The sequence below is a fragment of the Schistocerca gregaria genome, chromosome 4 (genome assembly GCF_023897955.1).
Source record: "Schistocerca gregaria isolate iqSchGreg1 chromosome 4, iqSchGreg1.2, whole genome shotgun sequence".
NCBI classification, from domain to species: Eukaryota; Metazoa; Arthropoda; class Insecta; order Orthoptera; family Acrididae; genus Schistocerca; species Schistocerca gregaria.
The window spans coordinates 437077646-437103949 of NC_064923.1; the positions used below are offsets into that span (position 1 = coordinate 437077646).

Consider the following 26304-nt stretch of genomic DNA (forward strand, 5'->3'; position numbering starts at 1 on the left):
CCACAGGAAAATTAAAGAGACCTTTGGAGATAAGAGAACCACTTGTATGAACATCAAGAGCTCCGATGGAAACCCAGTTCTAAGAAAAGAAGTGAAAGCAGAAGGGTGGAAGGAGTATATAGAGGGTCTATACAAGGGCGATGTACTTGAGGACAATATTATGGAAATGGAAGAGGATGTAGATGAAGATGAAATGGGAGATACGATACTGCGTGAAGAGTTTGACACAGCACTGAAAGACCTGAGTCGAAACAGGGCCCCCGGAGTAGACAACATTCCATTGGAACTACTGACGACCTTGGGAGAGCCAGTCCTGACAAAACTCTACCATCTGGTGAGCAAGATGTATGAGACAGGGGAAATACCCTCAGACTTCAAGAAGAATATAATAATTCCAATCCCAAAGAAAGCAAGTGTTGACAGATGTGAAAATTACCGAACTCTCAGTTTAAAAAGTCACAGCTGCAAAATACTAACGTGAATTCTTTACAGACGAATGGAAAAACTAGTAGAAGCTGACCTTGGGGAAGATCAGTTTGAATTCTGTAGAAATGTTGGAACACGTGAGGCAATACTGTCCCTACGACTTACCTTAGAAGCTAGATTAAGGAAAGGCAAACCCATGTTTCTAGCATTTGTAGACGTAGAGAAAGCTTTTGACAATGTTGACTGGAATACTCTCTTTCAAATTCTGAATGTGGCAGGGGTAAAATACAGGGAGCGAAAGGCTATTTACAATTTGTACAGAAAGCAGATGGCAGTTATAAGAGTCGAGGGACATGAAAGGGAAGCAGTGGTTGGGAAGGGAGTGAGACAGGGTTGTAGCCTCTCCCCAATGTTATTCAATCTGTATATTGAGCAAGCAGTAAAGGAAACAAAAGAAAAATTCGGAGTAGGTATTAAAATCCATGGAGAAGAAATATAAATGTTGAGGTTCGCCGATGACATCGTAATTCTGTCAGAGACAGCAAAGGACTTGGAAGAGCAGCTGAACGGAATGGATAGTGTCTTGAAAGGAGGATTTAAGATGAACATCAACAAAAGCAAAATGAGGATAATGGAATGTAGTCGAATTAAGTCGGGTGATGCTGAGGGAATTAGATTAGGAAATGAGTCACTTAAAGTAGTAAAGGAGTTTTGCTATTTGGGGAGCAAAATAACTGATGATGGTCGAAGTAGAGAGGATATAAAATGTAGACTGGCAATGGCAAGGAAAGTGTTTCTGAAGAAGAGAAATTTGTTAACATCGAGTATAGATGTAAGTGTCAGGAAGTCATTTCTGAAAGTATTTGTATGGAGTGTAGCCACGTATGGAAGTGAAACATGGATGATAAATAGTTTGGACAAGAAGAGAATAGAAGCTTTCGAAATGTGGTGCTACGGAAGAATGCTGAAGATTAGATGGATAGATCACATAACTAATGAGGAGGTATTGAATAGGATTGGGGAGAAGAGAAGTTTTTGGCACAACTTGACCAGAAGAAGGGTCGGTTGGTAGGACATGTTCTGAGGCATCAAGGGATCACCAATTTAGTATTGGAGGGCAGCGTTGAGGGTAAAAATCGCAGAGGGAGACCAAGAGGTGACAACACTAAGCAGATTCAGAAGGATGTAGGTTGCAGTAGGTACTGGGAGATGAAGAAGCTTGCACAAGATAGAGTAGCATGGAGAGCTGCATCAAACCAGTCTCAGGACTGAAGACCACAACAACAACAGCTGATCTTTATAGATTATTATGAGCTGAATCCAAATCTAGCCTTAGTTTTTCTGTATCACTCGTAGTTTTCAAGCAATATGCTTTTTTTATAATATAGCATAAAAATCCTATAGCAAATGGTAAACAAGGAAATTAATGAAATGCTTTGCTACAACATAAGCTTCGTTTGTATTTAAAACAATTATACGTGTTAATAGAGGTTTCACTTGTCAGCTGGAATTGGTTTGTATTTCCTTTCTCTTTTTACACTGAAGCTTCTTGTGTAGCTTTTTCTATAATGAGTCGCTTGCTGAACTTTTCGGTGAAGTGACCAACAGTAGTCCTCCATCACGTTGGTGTTCCAGCAGCCTTGGTAGCATTTTTCCATCACTTTAATGTCCTGGTGGAAATGCTCTCCCTGCTCCTCACTAACATCTCCCATATTGGCCAGGAAGTAATCAAGGTGACTGTTCAAAAAGTGAACATTCAGGCTCATTAAGAAACCCAAAGTTTTAAATTTCTTTAACATTGTAGCTATAGTAGAAACATATTCTGGGTCTTGTTTCATGTCTTAAGAACTTTGTAACTACTTGCTTGAATAATACCCATGCCTCTTTTTCATTTAAGGTAGTTGTGGATTCAGAGTTAACATCAAACATTAATTTTCAGGTCCGACAAAGATGCCATCTTTAAGATTAGCTTCTGAAAGGTGTGGAAACTTTTGGCAGAGATACTTACAACATAGTCCATCTTCAGGCAAGGCCTTTACAAACTGTTTCATTAGGCCTAATATGTAGAGGTGGTAGGAGTTTTTTGGATCTACAAGGTTATTGCGTAGAATGTTCTTCTCACCAGGTTTTAAAGACTCCCTCACAGCCCAGTTCTTTCTGCACCAGTGTTGATCCCCAGCCCTACAGTCCCATTCACACAAGAAACATGGCAATTTGGTAAAGCCAACTTGCTGACCAAGGAGCATGCCTGTTACTTCTAGATCATCACATATCATCCAACCATGAGCAGAATAACCTATTTTATTTAGCACTATTTTTAAGTTTTCACAGCTTTCTTTCATATGTGCAGAATGTCCAACAGGTGTAGATGCATACATGTTACCGTTGTGTAATAAAAAAAACTTTAAACTACGGTAGTTTTGGATGAATCAATAAGCAGCCTCCAATATTCCTTTTTGTATTCAATACCAAACTCATTCATCAGACGGGGAATGTCTGAGTAGTACACTAAATCACCTTCTTGTTGTAAAAACTTGGAAAATTGATGCTCTCTATTCCTACACATGTATATGCTGGTTCCAACAGCCAATAAGTTCTTTTCTTTTAATCTAGAGCCAAGCAATTCAGCTTTTTCTTTCGTTAAGCCCAGATTCCTAGCCAAATCGTTAAGCTCAGTCTGAGTAAACAATTTGGGCTCTAGACTTTCTGATTACAAATGAATTCATCATCATCATCTGGTTCATCTAAATCAGATTGTATACCAGAAAATACTTCTGTTGGAATAGAATTTAAATCATCTGGTGGTTCAAAAACCGGCAAATTTACACCATGCTCTACTGGTTGGATGGAAGGTTAGGGTAGCTTATTACCTTCTTGTTTTTCAAATTATGACCAGTAATATCAACACTGCAAAAGCAGCAATCATTGAAATGATTTCATGGCTCCTCCATATCATAGGAACAGCAAATCTAAAGGCTTTTTTTTTATCATTTTTGGACCTTTTCTCAGATCTTCAACACACACATAACATACCTTATGTGGCACCCAAGATTTATCTTGATCACCAAGTTTAGATCCAAAGTATGATAGATAAATATTTTTCACAAAGTCTGTAATGTTTCTTTGGTGTTTTTTAATCAGAAATTCTTTTAAACATTGTACTGAGCACATGTACAGGAAACGGGAAGGTGAGGTTAGGTTGACAGTAAACAAAACACCATCTGTTAACACAAAAATAGAATCAACCTTTTTTGCCAGCAAATGTTTTTCAGCGCTGCTACCAATGTCATCTATATTCATTACACCTCCTTTTTAAATTATTTTAACAATATAAAAGCTGCTAAATTCTTTAAAAAATCACTTAATTTAATAAATTTAACTGTAAAATGTGAAGAAATGGTGGGTGATACAGTTTTTTAAGTATCATATTTGGATTTCCCACCCTGAAAAATATTAGAATAAGATATTTTCAGCAAAAAAGTTTTACCATCGTTGGCCTGTGTTACTGTACACAAAATGTTTGTACCTATTTGCATATTGGATCTGGAAGTCAGTGATTCAAGAGTGTCAAATATTTTGCCGCTCTTGAACTTCTGTGAATTGTTACTTCAAGGTTGGGCTATTGCATTTGAACAACATTACAGGACAATAACTGAGTGTAGTATGTGGCTATCCATTTACCTGCTGTTATTAAAGTAATGAGACACGATCTGGCTATAAACAGCAGTTCATTCAACACCTAAGTGCAAGTAAAGTGTTTGAACTGCAAATTTCCAGTATGGGCTACATTATTAGTTGTTTTTTGTTCCTAATGCCAACTTTTCAGCCAGATTCAATGGAGGCACAGCTTGTGCGGGTAAAACAGGTACGCTAAAATCATTGTGTCCAAATGTGTTGATCTGTATGTGCATGTAAGCAACATATTGGCACAACAAACATGCCATTAACCACTATATACACCCTTTGATTCATGCACAGTTATGTGCAGTCTGGCAGCACCTTCCATGACGCCACAGCAATCCAAGTCTCCGCTACATTATGGATTGGTGTGCAATTGATGTCAGTCTGGGCAGCGATCTCCACTAGACCAGCCTATGGGCTTAAGTCCGCACCTGCAAACTTGAAGCAATACAATGGAGGAGCCATCTTAGCCTCTACAGCAATCACCTAACTACTGCCTTGGAGAGCAGTGGTTTGTGGTCAGAGCAGACCACAATCATCACCCCACACTGGGGTGAGTTTCTTTTGCAGTGGCAGAGGACCTGTAAGAGAATCTGGGTAGACATCCACACTGGTAACACTCTCAATTCACGGCCACACAGTTCTAATTGGGCCACGAGCTGCTGAGTGACCAAACACACAGACATCATATGTCCAGCACACCGTCAAGGCCTTCTGCAGCTGACAGTGCAGCCAGCAGATAGTGCCCCTGCTTGGGGACATGTCTGTGGTGCAGTTCCACTTCAATCATTGTAGCGCAAAAATGTATAAAGACATTTTACTTCGCAGCTGAGTTTTCCAAGCCACCATTGGCCAACACTATGGACTTAATACCCTGCCATTTCACCAACTCTGCAGTGTAGCGGCCCCACCTAACCTGTGGAGCTACGAAAGGTATATGAAAACTTGCTCAAACTGCAGATTAATTTGTTGAGCGTTTCACCTGAAAACAAAAATATATTTCGATAACAGTCATGAAAATGTTGGGTAAAAATTATTCAGGTATTTATTTCTCTGCTACTGCAGGTGAATAATTACTTCACTCACATTGTTTCGCAGTGCTTCATTAAATTTTTGCAGCCCACTTCTCACTCACCATCTTTGAAGTGTCCATAATCATCTGCTTAGCAGATATTGTAATGTCACTGTAAACTGCATTTTTTCATTGTTTTTAGAGCATGTCAAGACACCACTGCATACCATAAATGTAAGGGCACCATAAATGTAAGGGCATCTTCCACTGACATGTTGTAAATAGATGAGGGTATGTCTAATCTTCACTTTAAAGTTCCTATCCTGGCTATCTTGCTACTTTTCATCAACTTGAAAAGAGCTATTCTCCACTTTAAGCCCTGCACCATAAGTATATATGTCCATGTCCAAGGCTATTGCACATCAACGACAGTTGTACCAAAAGTAAGGTTCCTATATTTTTTACAAATAGAAAACACTGTTTATTGTTATTAATTTATACATTGTTAAAAAGCTTACACTTTTGTCTATTTTTCAATATAGTCTTTTTTTTTTTTTTTTTTTTTTTTTTTTTTTTTTTTTTTTTTTTTTTAAGAAGGTGCTCCAGTGACCTCTGCTCAAACTTCATCGTCCTCTTGAAACGTTTGCCACCTACGTGTTCCTTTAGCTTGGGGAAGAGGTGATAATCACTGGGGCTAAGTCCGGGCTGCACGTGTAATGGGGTATAACAGACCACCCAAATTTCTTCAAAAGCTCTTGTGCCTGACGAGCGACGTGAGGTCGAGCATAGTCATGAAGAAGCACTACTCCCTCTGTCAGTCGTCCTCTCCGGCGATTCTGGATTGCTCGCCGGATTTTGGTCAATGTTTCACAATATCCATCTGAGTTTATTGTCATCCCAGGTTGCATGAAATTCATGAGGAGAACTCCCTTCTGATCCCAAAACACAGTCGCCATAACCTTTCCTGTCGACTGCATTTGTTTGAATATTTTTGATGGTGGTGAACCGGAGGGTGCGATTTACAAGATTGTTGTTTTGTTTTGGGGGTGTAATGAAACACCCACATTTCATCTCCCATGACTATAGGGTCCAACAACTTATCCTTGTTGCCTACCCCCTCACACTGTTGAAGAAACTTGCAAGCACGTTGCTCCTTGTGTCCGTCAGTCAGCGAGCACACATTGCGATAACTCAACACTCCTGTTAAAGTTCTTTCACTTGTGCTGTAGGAAGCTTCAGGAATGCGTTCAACAAGTTCACAGACAATGACCCTCCAATCTTTGGGCAGCTCATTGTTGATCTTGTGGACAATCACATCTGAAACCGGCAGTCTTCCACTCCGTTCTTTATCGTGAACTTCCGTGTGACCCTCAGCAAAGCCCTGCACCATTTGTGGACTTGCTGAATGGTCATGCACTCTTCACCTTAAACCTCAGTCAGTTGCCGATGAATCTCCATGGGTGGTAACTTCCTTGTGTGGAGAAACCAGATTACTGCACGAACCTCGCACTTGGCGGGAGCGATGTTCAACACTTTCATCTCTGATGGCTGCCAAGCCAACACTGAGGACGGGTGGGCTCAAGAGTGGGGGACCACTGCGCAAGGCACTGTTTTCGTATTTAGCCTAGCACCTTCTCTTGAGGTTGTAGTTCACTGGGAACCTTACTTTTGGTACAACCCTCGTAAATGCAGATTGGATTTCCACCTAGAATTAACCGAGTAGAAGCAGTTAATTCTTGAGGAAGCTTATATTGTTAACAACTGATGACATTAAAACAAATATGTATTCAGAGGCCAACGTCAGAATTCCCAGCCTCCTGAACAGGAGTTGACAAAGAGGTTTGCGAACATATGCCACATACTGCTCGAACTGCCCATTTCTGAGCGAAAAACAACCTTTGCCAGTGTGAAGAGTTACCTAAGAATATAATGCCCTATGTTATAAGTGAATGAAAATAAGCAAAGAAAACTAATTTTCGTGTTGGCCTGTCACTTATTGCAGATAATGTTTTAATGATAGATACAGCAGCATTCTTTTTGTGAACAAGATCTTGTACATGGCGCTCTCCATGAAAGCTTACCATCTATTTGAATATCAAGGAATTTTCATTGTTCGGACTCACTAATCATTTACACATTCTGTGTCACAAAAATATCAGTTCTGGTTAAAATTGTAAAAACTAAGTCTTATGGTGATTTAGCATCTATCTACAAGCTATGAACTTAGCTATACTCATTACTGCAGAGAATGTTCTCTTCTTGTCTGCTTTCAAAGTAATAGGGGAACCAATTGTGACCTACTACTCTTTTCCGTAATGGTTCAACTTCTACAGTATTGTTTTGTGACACGATAAAAATGTCTTAGTTCAATAAAAGAAGATGCCTAGTGTTCGCAACTTGTTTAATCCACCATGTGTGTCACAAAGCAAAGGGAATATAACATTTCCAGTTGCAACGCCACTTCTAAAGCTAAACTGTATGTTTCACAACAAATTATGTGAGCTGAACTGATTAGTTACCCTTAAACAGTGTTCCCAGGAGGAATGGTCAATATTTAGGGATATGACAGGAATGTTAGTAAACATGGGCTCCGAAATGTATACCTTAAGAGCTATGAGCAATACTTCATATTTTGGAACGAGGCAGTGCCGAACAAAACACGAAAAAAAAGGTCCAGTAAACATGGGCTCTAAAATGCATACCTTAAGAGCTAGGAGCATTTGTTCAGAAGAAGAGATGTGTTTCACTCTAGTGAAAATGAAAAAGTGCTCATAACTGTTACGGTTTACATTTTACAGTCAATGTTTACTGAACGTTTCTTTCTTGTTTTGGTCCATACTACCACCTCTCAAAATATGGAAAGCAAAAAGCTTGCAGAAGTAATCTGTTTTGCAATACTGAAGATGACAAACTGCTTATATCTCTTAAGGCATCCATTTTAAAGCCCATGTTTCGTAAACATTTTTGCTTCAAATGATCATTCCTGTCATATCCCTGAATACTGACCATTTCTCATGGGAAATCCTGTAAATACAGCCTTTTCAATAACTTTAACAAATGTCAATGGAATAGAAATAAGTCTAAGACTACCTACAATCTCTCTTTCTCTGAAAATAAATAATAATAATAATAATAATAATAATAATAATAATAATAATAATAATAATATAAAAAAAACATGATTTCACTATCAAGTACTTTCATTGTTCAGGAAACTGCATTCCTACAGGAAAAAAATACAAATGTGGCTGATTACTAAGCTAACATATGCAGCGCACAGCTGTAGTACTTTGCTAGGTACCCGATCATATCCAGAAAGTCCATAGAGTGTGTTCTATGTGAGTGACAGAAGTGACCAACAGTGCGCAACATCTGGACACACATCATTCCTGCTACACACAGCAGTATCAGGCTATATGCATGGGTATCCCGTGCGCAAGCAACTAACTTCCACGGCAGGCTGGCTACAAGAACTGAGCAGCTGTTCCTAAACAATGGCGCACATAAACTGTAGAATGTTGTAGATCGAGAATAAGGCAACAAATTAGCTTTACTCAAGAAAATAAGGTGAAAAAGAGCACTGTGCATGAAACTTATGAAGGGAAGCATCTTCATGGAGAATTCCATCATTTATATCATCAACTATGATGATCATTGATGAGATATCATATGTACCTGTGCCCACCTCATATATTCAAAGAATATATGAGGTGAGCACAGGTACATATGATATCTCATCAATGAATTAAATACGAGTGTTTCTTATGTGACCACAAACTTCCAGCAGGCAATAAGTACAGAAGAAAGCCTGTCCATAACAAGTAAAGAAGACTAGTATCGAGGTGCCTGTAGTTTAGTGGTAATGTCTTTGGCTAGTAATCTGAATCATTATGGGTCCTAAGATCACACCCGACTACTTCTTATATTTCAGCTGACTCAGCTACAGTCCTATTACCAGTTGTGTGTACTAAGTTTTATCTATACTCTTTCAGGATATATACGCAGACAAGGGAAAAAAATTCCTGGGTCTTTCCTGGAGTTCCCATTTAAAAACACACTTTTCCCAGTGTGAACATATAATTTTTACCAGATCAAAGTACATTTTTTCCATGTTAAGTGACAATATACTTCCTCTTGGAGGTGTAAAACTAATCAACCCTTTGAATGATAAAGGTTTTGTGCACCGGCATGGCCCTACCTGACAATTTAGGAAATGAAACCCAGAAAAAACAACACATTTTGGAAAGATATTTGATGCATTGCAACATTTAACACTGCACATATTTGTATTACGAAAGTATTAATGCAAATTCGATCAACTACAACACGTTACCTACTGAAGCACTGAAATTGAGATCGCACTGCATGTTGTAATTTTGTCAGCCAATCATAGCTTATGCCACGTGATCTTGCCAGACAATACAGTCGATATTCGGAGCATAGGATAATTGATGTAGTCAGCCAATAGCAACTACAATGTTAAGTAGCACCAACACACAAATAGGAAAAGTTAATGGTTTAAATTAATACACATACAGTGTAGCCACAAGAAAAGTTACCCCCCCCCCCCCCCCCCCCCCCCGAGAATGCCACTGAGCAGGATCCTAAGAGCACAGCTTAAATTGCAGCAGCTGACTATTTCTGACAGGCATGATTATAAATTTCATTGCTGTGCACCGAACTTTTCATGAGTTATCTGACTGAATACACATTCCGTTGAGCACTTCAACTTTTTCATAGAAAAGCCAGTTATGTGTAAAATTGCTCAAGAATTCACCTCACACTTTTTTTTAAAGAATACATACACTTTCTGTCATCATAATGGCATAGTTTGTAATCTATGAAAGAACTAAAATAAATATGGAAACCTAACCTTAAAGCTTGTTCTTTAGGTGCGTGTTCCCCTTTAAGATATATCAAACACAAATGTGCTAGTAAAATTTTAAACAATGGCATAAATGGCACATGGAAGCCTTTCAGACAGTTAAAAACCACAGACCACTGTATCTTTTTATGAGCAAAATAGCTAGGCCTTGAAGAGATGAATGTTTTGACACTTCAGTTACATAGTTCGCAGCAGCAGTTGTTCATGAAATATTTCTATTTTCCCTCAAGTCACTAAATTTCATAATTACCCTGATTACTCTCAAGTAACTGAATATTTGTTTAGTTTTCCATTCTTTCTTTTTTTATTTATTTATTTACTTGCAGAATGAGACCTCACATTGGTCAATTTGATAGCCATTTGTCCATTTCACACTCTTTGTTTGGATATGAAAACTCACACAAAGCCCTTTGTTTAATTTACAGAAAGACTCATTTCTGTTCCATTCAAACAATTGACCAAGAAGTCTTGAGTTTTAATCATGCAATAAAATACGTGCCTCTTTGTGTGTTGTCATTTTGATATCTTGAACTCTTTATGAAATATGATTAGTTTTACAACCACACAATTCCCTGTGTGCAGTGACAGAAGTGGATGCAACCCGACTTGACCCATCTGTCACACTTAAAATCCAAAATCTTGAGAGCTAAGACAGGTGTTGTTCTGTCCTTAACTTCAAATACAATTTTGATATGTTGGCTGCATTTCATATTCACAAATGTATGATCTAAAGAGAACCATATGCAAATTCTATGCAGTTACTTACTTAGTTACATGCAGTGTAGTTACTAAGATGATAATGAAAAGAAATACAGTTCTTTATTGAGGGAAGATATCAGGCTGTAAGACGTGAAAAAATTGATTTTATTCACCACATATTTTTCTTAAAATATAATGAGAAGTATTTCATTGCAGCCAATGTGCCTGTTCCAGTGCTTTTCTGAGAAGAGTCATAGATGTTTCTGTCACTGTCACACATGATGCAGTGATAAAAAATTCAAACAGCTGAATGCAAACATTCCCAGTTACAGTGGTCGACAAGCATTGGCACGGGCGTCACTAACCTAGGACACTTCTGCAATTACACCTGAGGTCACCTTTTGTCACCTGTAGTAGTTGTGCACAGTTGGTCACTTCTGTAAGATGCAGCATCAGTATTCTGTGTTTAATTATTGATCCAACCTCCCCCTTGTCACTACCACTGAGGTGTATTTAAAACAGCAGTCTCGGACAGCCATTTCTAACAGAGTTGAATGATTCCCTCTAAAACTTAACCTTTTTATTTAATTCACTAGCTAATTCAGAAACTGATTTGCTTAGCATGAAACAAATTTGACTTACATGAAGGCAAATATAAGGGCCATTCAATTGAAACTTGGTCACTAGTGTAAAGTAATAGTAAAGATTTTCTTAACTCAAAAATTTAGTTATAGACAGTACACATACTCAAAAATAGTCTCCAAAACTGTTGCCACATATACCCCATTGCTACACTAGCAGGTCGATTCCATCCTTGAAGAAGCAAGTATGCTGATATCGGATCCAGGCCTGGACCCAGTCACACACTTCATCATCCATTGTGAATTGATGTCCACGAACAGCTCGTCTTAGAGGTCCAAACACATGAAGTGGAAGCTCCAGCATTTCCCATCAAAACTGCTGCAATGTTGTCTTCACCGCATTGGCCATGTATGAGCGGGCATTATCATGCAGGAGGATAACGCCACTCGACAACATGATTAAGTGTTTGGACTTAATGGCTTGTCTAAGGTTGTGTAAAGTGGCTTGATGACAATGGGGATTGATGGTGGTTCGCCATCCCAGGAACTCAAAAAGCAGTGGGCCCTTGGCCCTTATGGTAAAAAAAGAAGGACATCATGACCTCACCAGAACTGGTGTGCACGGCCTCTGATTTCTTTGGAGATGGTGAAGTTGCACGTTTCCTCTGCTTGCTCTGATACTTGCTTTCTGGTTCAAAATGGGGACACCATATGCTGTGACAATATGCAACAGAAAGCCGTATTCCTCCTCATGCTAATATTGCAGATGACTCAAAGACAGCGCCATTACAGTATTGCTCTGTTTGGCGGTCAGTTGGTGGGGAACCCACTGTTTACAGATTTTTCAAAAGTTCCAGTGTTGATGCATTATGGTATGGGCGGTGCCCACGCTAATACCCAGTAACCGATGGCTCTCGTCCACGGTAATTCTGCAGTTGTCCAAGACTAAAGCATTCATTTCTGCAATCATTCCCGGTGTGATGATATGATGAGCCTGTCCATGACAAGCATTGTCTTCCAGTGACTTGAACCCCTCAAGGAATTCTTTGCACCATTCCACAACACTTTAACGACTCAGACTGTTCTCACCTTACACAGTCTTCAGCCGTCGATACAGTTCATGGCCTCCAACTCCCTCCACCACCAAAAATTGAATCAAATGATAATTAAATCAAGACCCTAAGCTGCTGACAAGCACTGATATACATCAACGGGGGCAGTTGAAAATGTGTGCCCTGATCGGGGCTCGAACATGTCCGAAAGAACAGATACCATCTTCAAAAATCAAATCACTCCTTGTTGTTCCTGCTTACTCATCTGCATGTTCAGTAGTGGACGATAACTTGTGTGACCACCTTCTCTTTGGCGTGAAACCACATTAGTGCTATGCAACATCAAACAGTGCGCACAAGTCAGTCTCTCTAGCAAAAGATGGAGCTACCATATCCGAAGTTATGTAGTGCCATCTTACGCGTAACGCAAAGGTAAATACATTGACCAGGTTTCATTTGAATGAACCTCATAATTCGGTATAAACTACTTTGAATTATTTCTGTCAAATGGAGCCATGACAGGAAAATAAGTAATCTGAAATAACCATTACACTAGGCATCAGCTTCTGAAAATGTCTTTGGCAGAATACTCACCAGTACTGGAAGAACGTGACAAGGAGATTAGATGGCTGTGTTGTGATGAGATCGCCATTAGTGTTTGGGTCAGCAGCAGGGGCCGTTTGATTGTAGCCCAGAGTGTTGCTGGGTGATGGTGGGGCACTTGTCTCAGTCTGGGAGTGTGCAAGTGTTGTTATGAAGTTACGGTTCAGGTGCACAGCTTCGTATAGCGCCACCAGCACTGCATTATTTGCTCTAAACACATATTGCGTACAGTAAAAATATTAAGAAGGCAACATAAACCTACAAAACAGACAGATACATTACAGTAAGTGAACATTTTCTTTCAAAGGTGACAACTACACACACAATATCACACAATAAACAGCATATACTGCATTAAACCCACTCTTACTTGATTGTTTATGTTTAATCAGAACTCATGCTGATTTATTTCTACGCATATACTTTGTTCGAATTCTGTTTTCTTCCTTAGTTATTGTATCACAAATTGTTTGTTAAATTCATACACCTTGGTTTTAAAAATAAAACAAATTGCACTTACAGGGAAAAATTACTGCCAAAACAACAATGGAAAATAGGTGTGTGTGTGTGTGTGTGTGTGTGTGTGTGTGTGTGTGTGTGTGTGTGTGTGTGTGGAGGAGAGGCATATGTGTGCCTTTGCAACACTCGTTATTCAGAAGAATGGTTGTTGTTTCCATCCTGGAATTTACATTCTCATGAAATGTTGATACTATTGTTTCACTGTATACTTCAATATCTATGGGAGTATGACAAAAGCTCTCACTTAATAAAAGGCAAACTTCCCAGAATGTTGCACAACTTTTTGACAAAGTGCATCAACTTAAACTTGAGTAATAGGGTTAACTGATAAAAAAAATTGAAAAATTATGTTAGATTTCATTCAGCAAAAATGTCATCTGTGAACTTCAATCACACTGCGAACTGGCACCACAAAGTTTAGTAGAAAGACTACTCATAAAAACTATGATATACCTGTACATGATCACTTTACAGGACAAAACAAAAATTTACATCTAACCCAAATCAACACATCTCTGTGCCAAAAGCTACTTTCCACAAGTGACTTAAACTTTGTAACAAACTTCCTAAAAACATAAAAGCTATTACTGAGGCCAAAACCTTTGGAAAATCTCTAAAGTCATATTTACAGCATCACTGCTTTTAATCCATTGAAAAATACTTAAATTTATGATGTATGTCATATAATACTTAATGTATAAAGTGTTTTATGGCAATCTTAAATCCGTATGCTGTGCATCCATAATTCAGCCGTGAATGCACGAAAGCCCTATAAAACTAGAGCAGATGCACCCTGACTGCTCTCCAAGATCTGTGGCGAAGGCACTTTAATATATTCAGTGCTTTCAGGATTCTGGCTTTCAGGTCTATCATTTGTGGCAACCACAATTTACAGTAAAAAAATGAGGCCCAGAAACCTTACTGAGTCTCTAAAATGTAGGATGGTGTACCTCATTTGCAAGACAGGTAAATTAAAAATACAAGATTGATTAAAATGAACACACACTAACTCATCTCCAGAAAACTGGAAACTTGTCTTTGTACCAACTTCTAAAACCTCTCCAATGTAAGTTGCAAATGACAGCTTGCTGTTGCTACACTGGAGGAGGAACAGAAAACAGCAAAATCATCCACAAATAAGGAGTACTGTAAAGGACTCCTTACCGTAGATGCTAGACTGTTTATGGCTTTGGCAAAGTGGATAACACTTAAAACACTGCCCTGAGTAACACAACTCTTCTGCTCAAAACGGTCTGACAGCATATCACCAAATCGGGTCTTAAAAAACCGCTGAAACGGAAAAGATCATTTGAAGATGGGGAGGTGGTGATGAATGCAGTTGTGAGAGAATGCAGTGTCTCCAAATAATATCATATGCCTTACTGACACCAAAGAATATGCCAATACAGTGATGTTTACATAGGAAACCCTCCTAAATAGCCACCTCTAGCAGTATCAGGTTGTCAACAGTGGAACTAAATCTTTAGAAACCACACTGAAAGTAGCTAAGGAGTTCCCTGGTCTCTAATAACCAGATCAGACAAAGGTTAACCATTCCCTCTAGGGCCTTTCCTACACAGCTCATTAACATGACACTCCGATAACTACTAGGACTTGTGCGATCCTTTCCTGGGTTGAGGAGAAGTATCAAAAGTGTCTCTCTCCATAAGTTGGGGAATTTACCTGTCTACCATATAAGATTAAAACATTAAGATTAAAACATTTGAGGAGTATTTCATTTGATGCTGCTGGCAAATGTCAAAGCATGCAGTACCAAATTTGGTCATGGGTGGGTGCAGTATCATGAGTCACAGGCAGAGCCGATTCCAGCTCCGACAAGGAAAAAGGGTAGTTGTAAGCCTCAGAATTCTTGGATCTGAAGTCCACTCCCCCCCCTCCCCCCCCTCTACAACACAGTAGTGACAAAATATTTGAGCCTGGCATTGGCAGTAGTTTGTGCAAAACTCTCTGCCAGCATCAATGTGTCTCAGATGCTGTTTGGAGACGTCTCTGTTTCAGCATTGCTGCTATTGGTAAATGCTTGCTTTCATCAGAAATCCTTCTGATGGGTTCCCATACTTTCGTAGAACAAGTGGAGCAGTTGACAAAATCCAGGAACACTTGCTATGACCTTTTCTTGCTCTCCTTAGTTACACATTGAGCCTTGGCTCTTGGGTCAATCTAAATGAAGTGGTCCAATAAAAATTAAGTTGGTTGCTTGACCATTTTTAAATATTTTATGTGTGATTACCCTATAATTGAGAAGTACTTTTTTTTTTTTTTTTTTTTACTGAATGGCGGAATTTTTTTGTTTGTAAGTGCGTGACGATGTTTCATTTTTGGGACGTTAGCAAAAATAGGAATATATCTGCACTGGGTTAAATTACAACATTGTCTATTACACAAAATACCCTAAATTCAAAAATAACCATTCAAAATGACCTCCAAAGTTTGGTATCCAAATTTTCAAAAATCCACTTTTTAGGCTCATAAATAACAAACAAGGAGGGATTTGTGATAGTCTATTTTTTCCTATAGTTAGATGTCATACACTACTAGCCTCATATAGAGCAAGAACACTTACAAATGTTTCCTTAATTTTTCATGAATTTTTGAAATTTGAAAATTTTCATTTTTTTCTAAAGTTTGGGGTTAGTTATCTCAGGTGGGACTGAATATAAAAATATGGTTTTTGTACAGTTTGTACACCTATATGATGTAAAAATTTCAACATTGATATCTGACTGTGAACAAAGATATGAATTTTTGAAAATGAGGAGATAATTCACAATACTCTACAACTGATCTTATGGCTGTTGCCTATTCATGTGTGATGTTGGTGGGATATAATCAATTATTATTGAAGTAAGGTACTGAACTATATACAAAAAGTGGAAACATCACTGAAATTAACATTTATATTATTTTGACATGCGTGAAACAAATATTTTCAATTAACATCCTTCAAGATGTGACTGTTCCTAAACCTGGCTATGAATGTTAAGAACTCTTATTCTTCAGACAGTTTCTGTGATATAGAGTAAGACCTCCCAGTTGCTGTGGTAAGTTCAAGCACTGAAAGGTTCCTTAAAACATTTTTCATTGGTATCCAAAATTTGTCACTAGTAAATTTATTGAATGATGTTCTTGGGCCAGCAGGGTGGTAAAAATGCACAAATACATCATTGTTTTCTAAATTTATTCTTTCCATCTCTGCAAGCCACCACTGCCCATCATACACACATGCCACTAGCCACCACTGTCCATCATACACACAGGCCACTATGTCATTCAACATTATAGACAGAGATGTAATTTTACTGACACAATGATCCTTGTAAATTTCAGTTTCTGAGGTTACATAGCACTGAACTAAGTTTTCTGCAATGCCAAGGAATTTGTGGAAATGTCTTGTTCCTTTTATTGCTATACAATTTTAAAAATTTGGTCTGAAGTATTGTTTTCATATGCAGAACCACTTCTTCTTTCTTGATCAGAAAATAAGTAATGCCTTTAATATTATCCTTGCTAAAGACATACACATACTGTACTGTGAGAATTTGGTCTGTGGTTGGTCTTTGTAGGCTGGCTTTACTTTCTTCACGTTTTATTGTACCTCCTACTCCATCACATGCATTTTTACCATGGGAAGATGGGAAAAAAGTGCCATTCAGCCTCTAACCCAAAGTCTACTTTGTGGTTGCACAGACTTGAAAATTATTTTTGTTCTTATACTGACTACCACTTCCATCTGGAAAGTATATCAGCTTCTCAACCTTGGGAAAATTTTCTTTTATGTAATTTATTACATGTACAGCCACAGTGCTGCGCTCCAAGTAGTCAATTAGAATGCAAACTGAAGAACTGCAAACTCCATCTTTCTCATTTTTAAAGTAGGGAGTAAATGGATGCACTGTTGCCTGGTCATTGACCCAGTGGTACCCTTGTATTGCATCCTGAATCACAAATGTAAAATTTTCTGCAAAATCATCTAGCACTACACATTCAGTTTCATGAAGTTGTATTTTTTTGTCCTTCAAAAACTTATTCTGGATTTTAGAAACATAGTGGTGACTTCTGAGTCTTTGTAAGTTATCAATTAAAGATTCCAAACACTCTTCCTGAGATTTAACCACTGTTATCATTTCTGCCCTGTCAGTTGTGACCCACTGTTTGAAGGCAATACTGTCTGGCATTTCCTCATCATATTTGTGAAATAATTCAGTAACAGTTTCCTTACCAGGGCATTTATTACACAAACTCATCTTGCAGTCATAACTGTTAGTGTCACAGACCATTAAATCTAGTAACTCTTTGTGGTTAAGATCATCAGTTTGACATTTTGATGATATAAACAAACACAAACAGAGTGTGCGACAATAAACCTAAACGTAAATGGCCATTTTTATTAGCATAGAACAAAAGTGGAAGCTCCTATTGTTTAATATTTCATTATTAAAAATAAATAAACTGAATGAATAATGGGTGATAGTGTTAACTAAATATATGTCACAATTAAATTTTATTACAATGAAACAATAAACCATTTAAATAGGCAACATCCATAAGATCAATTGTAGAGTAATGTGAATTATTTCCTAATTTTCAAAAATTCATATCTTTGTTCACAGTCAGATATCAATGTTGAAATATTTACGGTATGTTGCTATCATACAAGTGTACAAACTGTGCAAAAATCATATTTTATATTCAGTCCCACCTGAGATAACTAACCCCAAACTTTACAAAAAAAAAAAAAAAAAGAAAATTTTCAAATTTCAAAAATTCATGAAAAATTAAGGAAACATTTGTAAGTGTTCTTGCTCTATATGAGGCTAGTGGTGTATGACATCTAACTATAGGAAAAATAGACTATCACAAATAACTCCTTGTTTGTTATTTATGAGCCTAAAAAGTGGATTTTTGAAAATTTGGATACCAGACTTTGGAGGTCATTTTGACTGGTTATTTTTGAATTTTGGGTAATTTGTGTAATAGACGAAGTTTTAGAGGACACTTTTCTGAAAACAAGCATGTCAATTGCAATTTTGTTGTAACTTAAACTAGTGCAGAGATATTCAAATTTTTGATAATATCTCCAGACTGTTGCGCGCCTACAAGTAAAAATGGCCGCCATCCAGTAAAGGTGCAAGATAAATTATTTTTAAAAACTGTTTTGAACTTATCAAATACAGGGCAATCACATATAAAAAATTAAAATATTTAAAAATGGTCAAGCAACCATCACTGGACCACTTCATATGGATTGACCCTCTTGCGAATCGAAAGGCTATGAGGCTGTCTGCTGTAGGGTGGCATGTAAATTGGTGAAGAGCCGCATGCCTGTCCCGGATTGCTCAATGGCACTCTTGTCTGCCAGGACCTGAGGTCATTGGGATGAATAAGTCAGTGGCATGGTGGATCACTTGCGTGATATGGTCCATCCATTCCTAGACGCTGTTATGATGTTCAAACACAGCCAGCTGGCTGAATGGCATCCAGTTAGCCCTGCTAACCATCCATGTTGGTGGCTTCTCTTGAGGTAGTTCTCCATCTAGTAGGTGAATGCACATTTGGAAGTGATCACTGGAATGAAGGCTACCAAGAACTTCCAACTGAACAGAATCTGAGGGGGCTGGAGAACAGAAAGAGAGGTGGATGGCTGACAATGGCCCATCAGTGGTGCAGAAATGATTTGAGTTACTGTGTTGAGGAAGTACAGCTCATCAGACATGTCAGGGGCACTCCAAAACTTGATGCCAAGCCCAAGTAGGGGTCAAGCCCCACAAGAGATGATCGACATTGAAGGCTCCCAGTAGGAGAAATGGTTGCGGGGAGTTGTTCCAAAAGATATACGAGAGCTTCAGAGTCTGGCGGAGATAGATATAGTGAGCAAACAGTGATCTTCAACACTCATGAATTTCGACAGCAACAGCTTGCAGGGGCTCTGTCCCAGTCAGGTCATCCTTTCGATGAAGGGTATTAGCCCTGTAGGACAGGGGTGTCAGTGGCTTTAAAATGTGTTTCTTGTAAACACAGGCACAGGGGATGTTCCTGCACTAGCAGTTTCAGTTCTCCCACATGTGTCCTGAACCCATTAATGTTCCACTGTAATATGGGTGCCACCTATTACAGGCGCTGCACTTTCACTCTGTCTTTCCGCTAGGGGAGTCCACAATGGGTGGGGGCTCAGTCTTGCAGTGAGATGATTCCCTCAGTCCAACATCAAGCTCCATTAGTTCTACTAAAGAGTTAAAAAAGACATCAGCTACACTGACTGGCATGAAAAATGCAACACTCAATGAATGGTGTGTGATTGTCTATTTAATCAAAGTGAAGCACTTTAACCATTTTTTTTAGATGGAGTACATTACTGGCACTGCTTTGCGAACAAACTATGAAGTGTTGATTGTTTATTGCACTAGCCTTAATTGTTTCCTGCACAACCTGGAAAACACATCACTGAATGTAAGCGAATAATGTTTTCCCACTCTTGTAACACTTATTTTTGTACCCTGAATTGTCCCCCTTTCAATCAAACGTGTTTGTAGGATCTTTCTGTGATTGTCGTAATCAGCCGTGTCGTAAACATGCCGTTAAGCCCTGAACAAGATGCAAAAGCTGTCACTTTGGTGGAAGATGGCCACAACATGCATTATGTTGCAGAAGTGTTGAGAACTACACTTTCCACAATTTTTGGAACTGTACAAAGGCACCGGGAAACTGGAGGTTTTGCAAGGAGACCAGGTATGGGGCCGGGAAGAGTAACATCAGAGAGGGATGACCGCTTCTTACAATTCAAGTTCTCTGCAACCACCACATCGCTCCTATTGAAGCACAAAATTGACTCCACCAGGTTCAAGGGGTCAATGTTAATGATAGAACTGTTTGAAGAAGACTGGAAGAAACCAATCTTCAGTCCAGAAGACCTGCTAAAGGCCCGGAACTCACTAGAGACCATTGCACAGCTCAACAACAATTCACAAGGGAACATCTTGGCTGGACAGTACAACAATGGGCTCAAGTGTTGTTCACCGATGAGTTGCAATTTGGCCTCTGATCACATGGAAGAAAGAGGGTCCAAGGAAGGCCAGCAGAAAGGTACCCCTTTTGCAAATTCTCATCCAGGTCGCCTTTTAATGTTAGTTCTGTGATGGTGTGTGCAGGAATCAATCCAGTTGCAAGGATGGATCTAGTCTTTGTGGAGCACGGGAGCATTGTCGCACACTGGTATGTGGAGGAAATCCTCCTGGAGCATGTTGTTCCTTTTGCTCCATTTACTGGTGATGATTTTACACTAATGCACAATGATGCATGCCCACATGTTGCAAGATTTGTGCAAGGGTTCTAGGATGAGCAGGGATTCATGCTGTGTGTTGGCCTGCTAGAAACCCTGATCTGAATCCTACTGAGCACATTTGGGATTGACTGCCTGGGGAGAAAAGACTGTCAGCACCATCCAGAGACCCTACAGGACATACGGAACGCCCTACTGGAAGAATGGGATATGATTCATCCACAGGACATTACCATAATAATCAGGAACATACCTGAAAGGTAGAATGCCGCCATTAGTGCAAGAGATGGCAATACACACTTCTGAAGATGCGAACAGAGGTCTCTTCAATCGTGTCCGAGGTCTGTGAAGTAAATTGTGAAGTGTATAGCATCAAAACAGACACGCATTACCTTTACAAGCTTACTCAAAATTTCCTTGAAGTGTGCATCTTTGGCTTAAATTGTTAAATTTTGTTTATAATTGTCTTTATTTATCATTGTAGGACACTTTAATGGGACTGTACCCCAATATTCCATCATAAGATAGTCGATTAGTGTCATAAAAGTGACACAAATTTAAAATAAATTTCAGTTTTTGTAAGAAATTGAAGCCTTTTTCGTGCTGGCCAGTGTAGTCTCATGTCGACATCATCGGTGATGCTTGGCCTTTGATTTTTTGTCCTGGGTAGGCTTTGAAATCACAACCACAGCAGTGGTAGAGGCAGTGCTGCACAGTGGACCTGACTGAACCTTAGTGGGACCAGGGAGCTCCACAATGTTAGCGATCACAGACTTTTCCAATTTTTTGGAGGAAGTGTAAGCTGTGAAGTAACTGCAGCAGTGGAAGAACAATGACAAATGCAGGTACTAGTGCTGACACTAGCTACCTCAGTTGGTGTAGCAGCATTGCTTTTCTGTACTGGTTGTTTAGCAACTGAAGCAAAGGAGGCAGCAAATGTTAGGGGCTGCAAGGACTTATAAATCATCTTGGACTCACCTTACGGGAGCTGTCATGTGGTTTTAATCTCCTGTACCTTCTGTTCTTCAAACAAATCACAGCAGTCCCTACTCCAAACAGGGTGAGCCCCAGAGCAATTCACACGCTTCGGAGGAGATGAACATCCAATTCCTTTGTGGGCAGCCTTACATTTTCCACAAATGGCTTCTCTTTACATTCAAGAGTGGAATGCCCAAACTGCTGGCATTTAAAACAGAGCATTGGGTTGGAAACACAGGGTCACATGGTCAAGCAAAGAAAATCTGCCTTAATATGTTCTGTGAGTTTTCTGCTATTAAAAGTAAGGATGAACAAGTCGGATGTAATCAGATCGCCTTCCACCCTTTTCATTATATTCTGCGCATCTACAATGCCTCCTGAGGCCATTCAGCTATTACTGTATTTACTCGAATCTAAGCCACACCTGAAAAAATGAGACTCGGGGGGGGGGGGGGGGGGGGGGGGTGGATCCCGAATCTAAGCCGCACTTGAAATTTGAGACTCGAAATTTAAGGGGAGAGAAAAGGTTTAGGCCGCACTTCCAAATTGAAACAAACTTGGTCCTTTGCAATATGAGAGACAATTTAGGTCAAATGAATGACGATGCAGCTACAGTAGTTTGGTTCGAGTCGTAAGCTTAGCAGTTAAGCTTTACCAGGTAGCCATTGCTATGCGTCACGCGCTCCATTGGTATTTATACGGATACCCTTATAAAAGTTGAGGGGTATGACAGGGAAGCAGTGGTTGGGAAGGGAGTGAGACAGGGTTGTAGCCTATCCCCCATGTTATTCAATCTGTATATTGAGCAAGCAATAAAGGAAACAAAAGAAAAGTTCGAAGTAGGAATTAAAATCCATGGAGAAGAAATTAAAACTTTGAGGTTTGCTGATGACATTGTAATTCTGTCAGAGACAGCAAAGGACTTGGAAGAGCATTTGAACAGAATGGACAGTGTCTTGAAAGGAGGGTGTAAGATGAACATCAACAAAAGCAAAACGAAGATAATGGAATGTAGCCGAATTAAGTCGGGTGATGCTGAGGGAATTAGATTAGGAAATGAGACACTTAAAGTAGTAAAGGAGTTTTGCTATTTGGGGAGAAAAATAACAGATGATGGTCAAAGTAGAGAGGATATAAAATGTAGATTGGCAATGGCAGGGAAAGCGTTTCTGAAGAAGAGAAATTTGTTAACATCGAGTATAGATTTAAGTGTGAGGAAGTCGTTTCTGAAAGTATTTGTATGGAGTGTAGCCATGTATGGAAGTGAAACGTGGACAATAAATAGTTTAGACAAGAAGAGAATAGAAGCTTTCGAAATGTGGTGCTACAGAAGAATGCTGAAGATTAGATGGGTAGACCACATAACTAATGAGGAGGTATTGAACAGAACTGGGGAGAAGAGGAGCTTGTAGCACAATTTGACTAGAAGAAGGGGTTGGTTGGTAGGACATGTTCTGAGACATCGAGGGATCACCAAATTAATATTGGAGGGCAGTGTGGAGGGTAAAAATCACAGAGGGAGACCGAGACATGAATACACTAAGCAGATTCAGAAGGATATAGGCTGCAGTAGGTACTGGGGGATGAAGAAGCTTGCACAGGATAGAGTAGCATGGAGAACTGAATTCAAACCAGTCTCACGTGCTTCGTCTGGTTTGAATTGATTGCTTATTTTTCTTTGATCTAAGTGCTGTTCTCTTTGTTATAGGTGTTTACGTCACTCTAAGCTGAAAATGCATTATTGTACTGTGTCATCCATTGTTTGTCGCATTCTGATAATGAGTGTTTACAGCCTGTCGCCACTCGCGGCATGGCTTGCTTTTGTGCGTGCTACCGCCGCATCAAATTAAAAAAGACTGCTATTTGTTATTACACTGCTGCTTTCTTTAATAATGATCAATAAGAACCAAATAATAGACTGCGTGTGATAGAAGATGTTGTGAAGAAGAGTTTAACGAAATTTTTTCTCTGTTTGCAAATCTTTGCAGACGCCTCTTTAGTAGATTACATTCTGCACAAAAATTAGAGTCATCTTAAATTTAAAAATCTAGTCAGTTGTCGGGCTTCATTTCTGAATGTATCACCATTTGGCGTAAGACGAATATAAACATGGCATGATAAGTATACTCTTCCGCGTTTGCTGTCGTCTCACTCTAGTTTCGTAGTTTATTAGGCAGACAGGATTTAAATGAGACAGCAGCAAACACGAAAGAATACATGGCAAAATGTTTATATTCATATTATTCTTATGGTGAAGAGAATACTGCATGTGATTCACAATTCATAAAAGTTCCTATTGGCAACCATCTCACAGGTAGGAAAAAATTCAGAACGTAGAGTTGGCCACATTGACAAACATCCAAACAGTCTTGCCAGTAGGATTTTCGTACTACATTGAAGGGCTGCGACATTCGAAGATGAACAATACGGAATTCGTATTTACTTTGTTGGATAATGTATGAAAATGCAGTGGTCGAAACTCGGGGCGAAGAAAAAAGCTCGTCTCCCACTATTTTTTTTAAAATTTATTTACTGAGACTGAGATTTTGGTACCAGTATTTATGATTGTGACTGCAAAGCATACCTGTGTAGCGCTACATATATTCGACAGCAGAAGTTAGTTGTGGCGGCACCTGCCAACATTTACAAAACTTCCGCTTACTTTGCACTCGATTCTAAGCCGCAGGCGGTTTTTGGATTACAAAAACCAGAAAAAAAGTGTGGCTTAGATTCAAGTAAGTACGGTAGGTCTTCTTTGGGGATGTCCACAAGGTCTCCCTATCTCACAACACCTTTACTATAGTGTAATGTGGTGTGGAGCTCAGTCTCAATGGCATATTCCTCAAGGATTTTGGCCTTTTGCAGGTTTGTCTCTTGTTGGGATCTTGATATCTCCACCAAGTGTCCTGTTCCATAACCACATAAATGATTTTAACGTACCTGCAATCCCCCTGAAATCCTTTTGAATGTAAAAATGTAGACTTGTCATTTCTGAAAGTATTTGTATGGAGTGTAGCCATGTATGGAATGAAACATGGACGATAAATAGTTTGGACAAGAAGAGAATAGAAGCTTTAGAAATGTGGTGCTACAGAAGAATGATGAAGATTAGATGGGTAGACCACATAACTAATGAGCAGGTATTGAATAGAATTGGGGAGAAGAGAAATTTGTGGCACAACTTGACTAGAAGAAGGGATCGGTTGGTAGGTCATGTTCTGAGGCATCAAGGGACCACCAATTCAGTATTGGAGGGCAGTGTGGAGAGTAAAACTCACAGAGGGAGACCAAGAGATGAATACACTAAGCAGATTCAGAAGGATATAAGTTGCAGTAAGTACTGGGAGATGAAGCAGCTTGCACAGGATACATTAGTGTGGAGAGCTGCATCAAACCAGTCTCTGGACTGAAGACCACAATAACAACTTGTAGCAAGGTGACACTTTGTCAAAACTTCCTTTTTTTAACCAATAAAAACACACTCTGGTAAGCAGCATGCATTCTGTTACTAAACACACTAGAATGCTTGACTATCCCTGAATCTGGAAGATTGGCTACATGGGCTCTCTTACTGGATTGGCTGTTAGTACTTACCAATGATCCACCAATTCAACCGGGAGGTGAATGAGAAAACTTTGCAGGATCCATCTCAGTCCCACAAGCAGCTAGGGAAATAAAAGTCCATCTAGGCAGAGCCCCGCGTCCCTATGTAAGCCTTATACAACTTAGGTATGGCAGGTTCCACAGAGATTGCCCGCTAACGACTGTTCCACCTCAACAGCCACGCATCTCATCAGCACGTGGTACAACTTGAGACTGAGAGTTTCCTTACAGAGGTTTTTATCATCCTCACCATCCAGACATTCAAGCCAAGATCCTCATTCCCTGTGACACACAACATTCCACTGTCGCACCTTACAGTGGTCACTGAAGTACGTCCAGAGCTTATGGTGACAGGGAACTGGGAGCGCTTATCAGACCCCAGCTCAGAAACCCAGGGTTGCCACACCCATACTCAGCAAATGAATGCTGGGCCCCTGAGGGCTCTTCACATCCTTCACTTTCAAGACATTATTATACTATTCCTACAAACAACCATGGTCTAACTGTCATTAAGATATTTGTTCTACAACACAATGCTTAATTTCCTCAGTATCTATTAATCAAAATTACAGTTCTTATTGCTGGCCAACACAAAAACTGAAAATAGTAGCTTTCTACAGTTCAGCGTCCTACTTATTTAATTTACTGCACACATTTCATCAACAGTAATGTTTGAGAGTTTAACATCTCCAATAAAGCTGATAGAAGAAAAATATCAAACGCCTTTGAAGATAAGTTTCTAGGACTGAAGCCAGTGGGATCAATTACTTAACATGTCTTATGAAAATGTTCTGTTCACACATGCATCATTGATAGATAAGTTACATTCATATAAGGAAGTGATAATGGCATCTACAGAGCATGACTATCAAAAGCAGCAGCACTTTTATCGTCATTTGTCATTATAATGGAATTGCCACAAGAGCAAAATACTCTCCATATAAATTGTGCAAATATTTGATGGTGTT

At 39.2% G+C, this 26304-nt stretch overlaps 1 protein-coding gene across 4 annotated transcripts in view; it reads right to left on the bottom strand.

Moving 5' to 3' along the window:
- The window catches only part of LOC126365861 (armadillo-like helical domain-containing protein 3), a 128508-nt gene that overhangs the window by 58497 nt on the left and 43707 nt on the right, over positions 1-26304 (bottom strand). For all 4 annotated transcript variants that reach the window (XM_050008529.1, XM_050008530.1, XM_050008528.1 and 1 more), the window contains exon 9: positions 12931-13149. In XM_050008529.1, coding sequence (XP_049864486.1) covers positions 12931-13149 — 219 coding nt within the window. The remainder of the gene's footprint in view (positions 1-12930; positions 13150-26304) is intronic.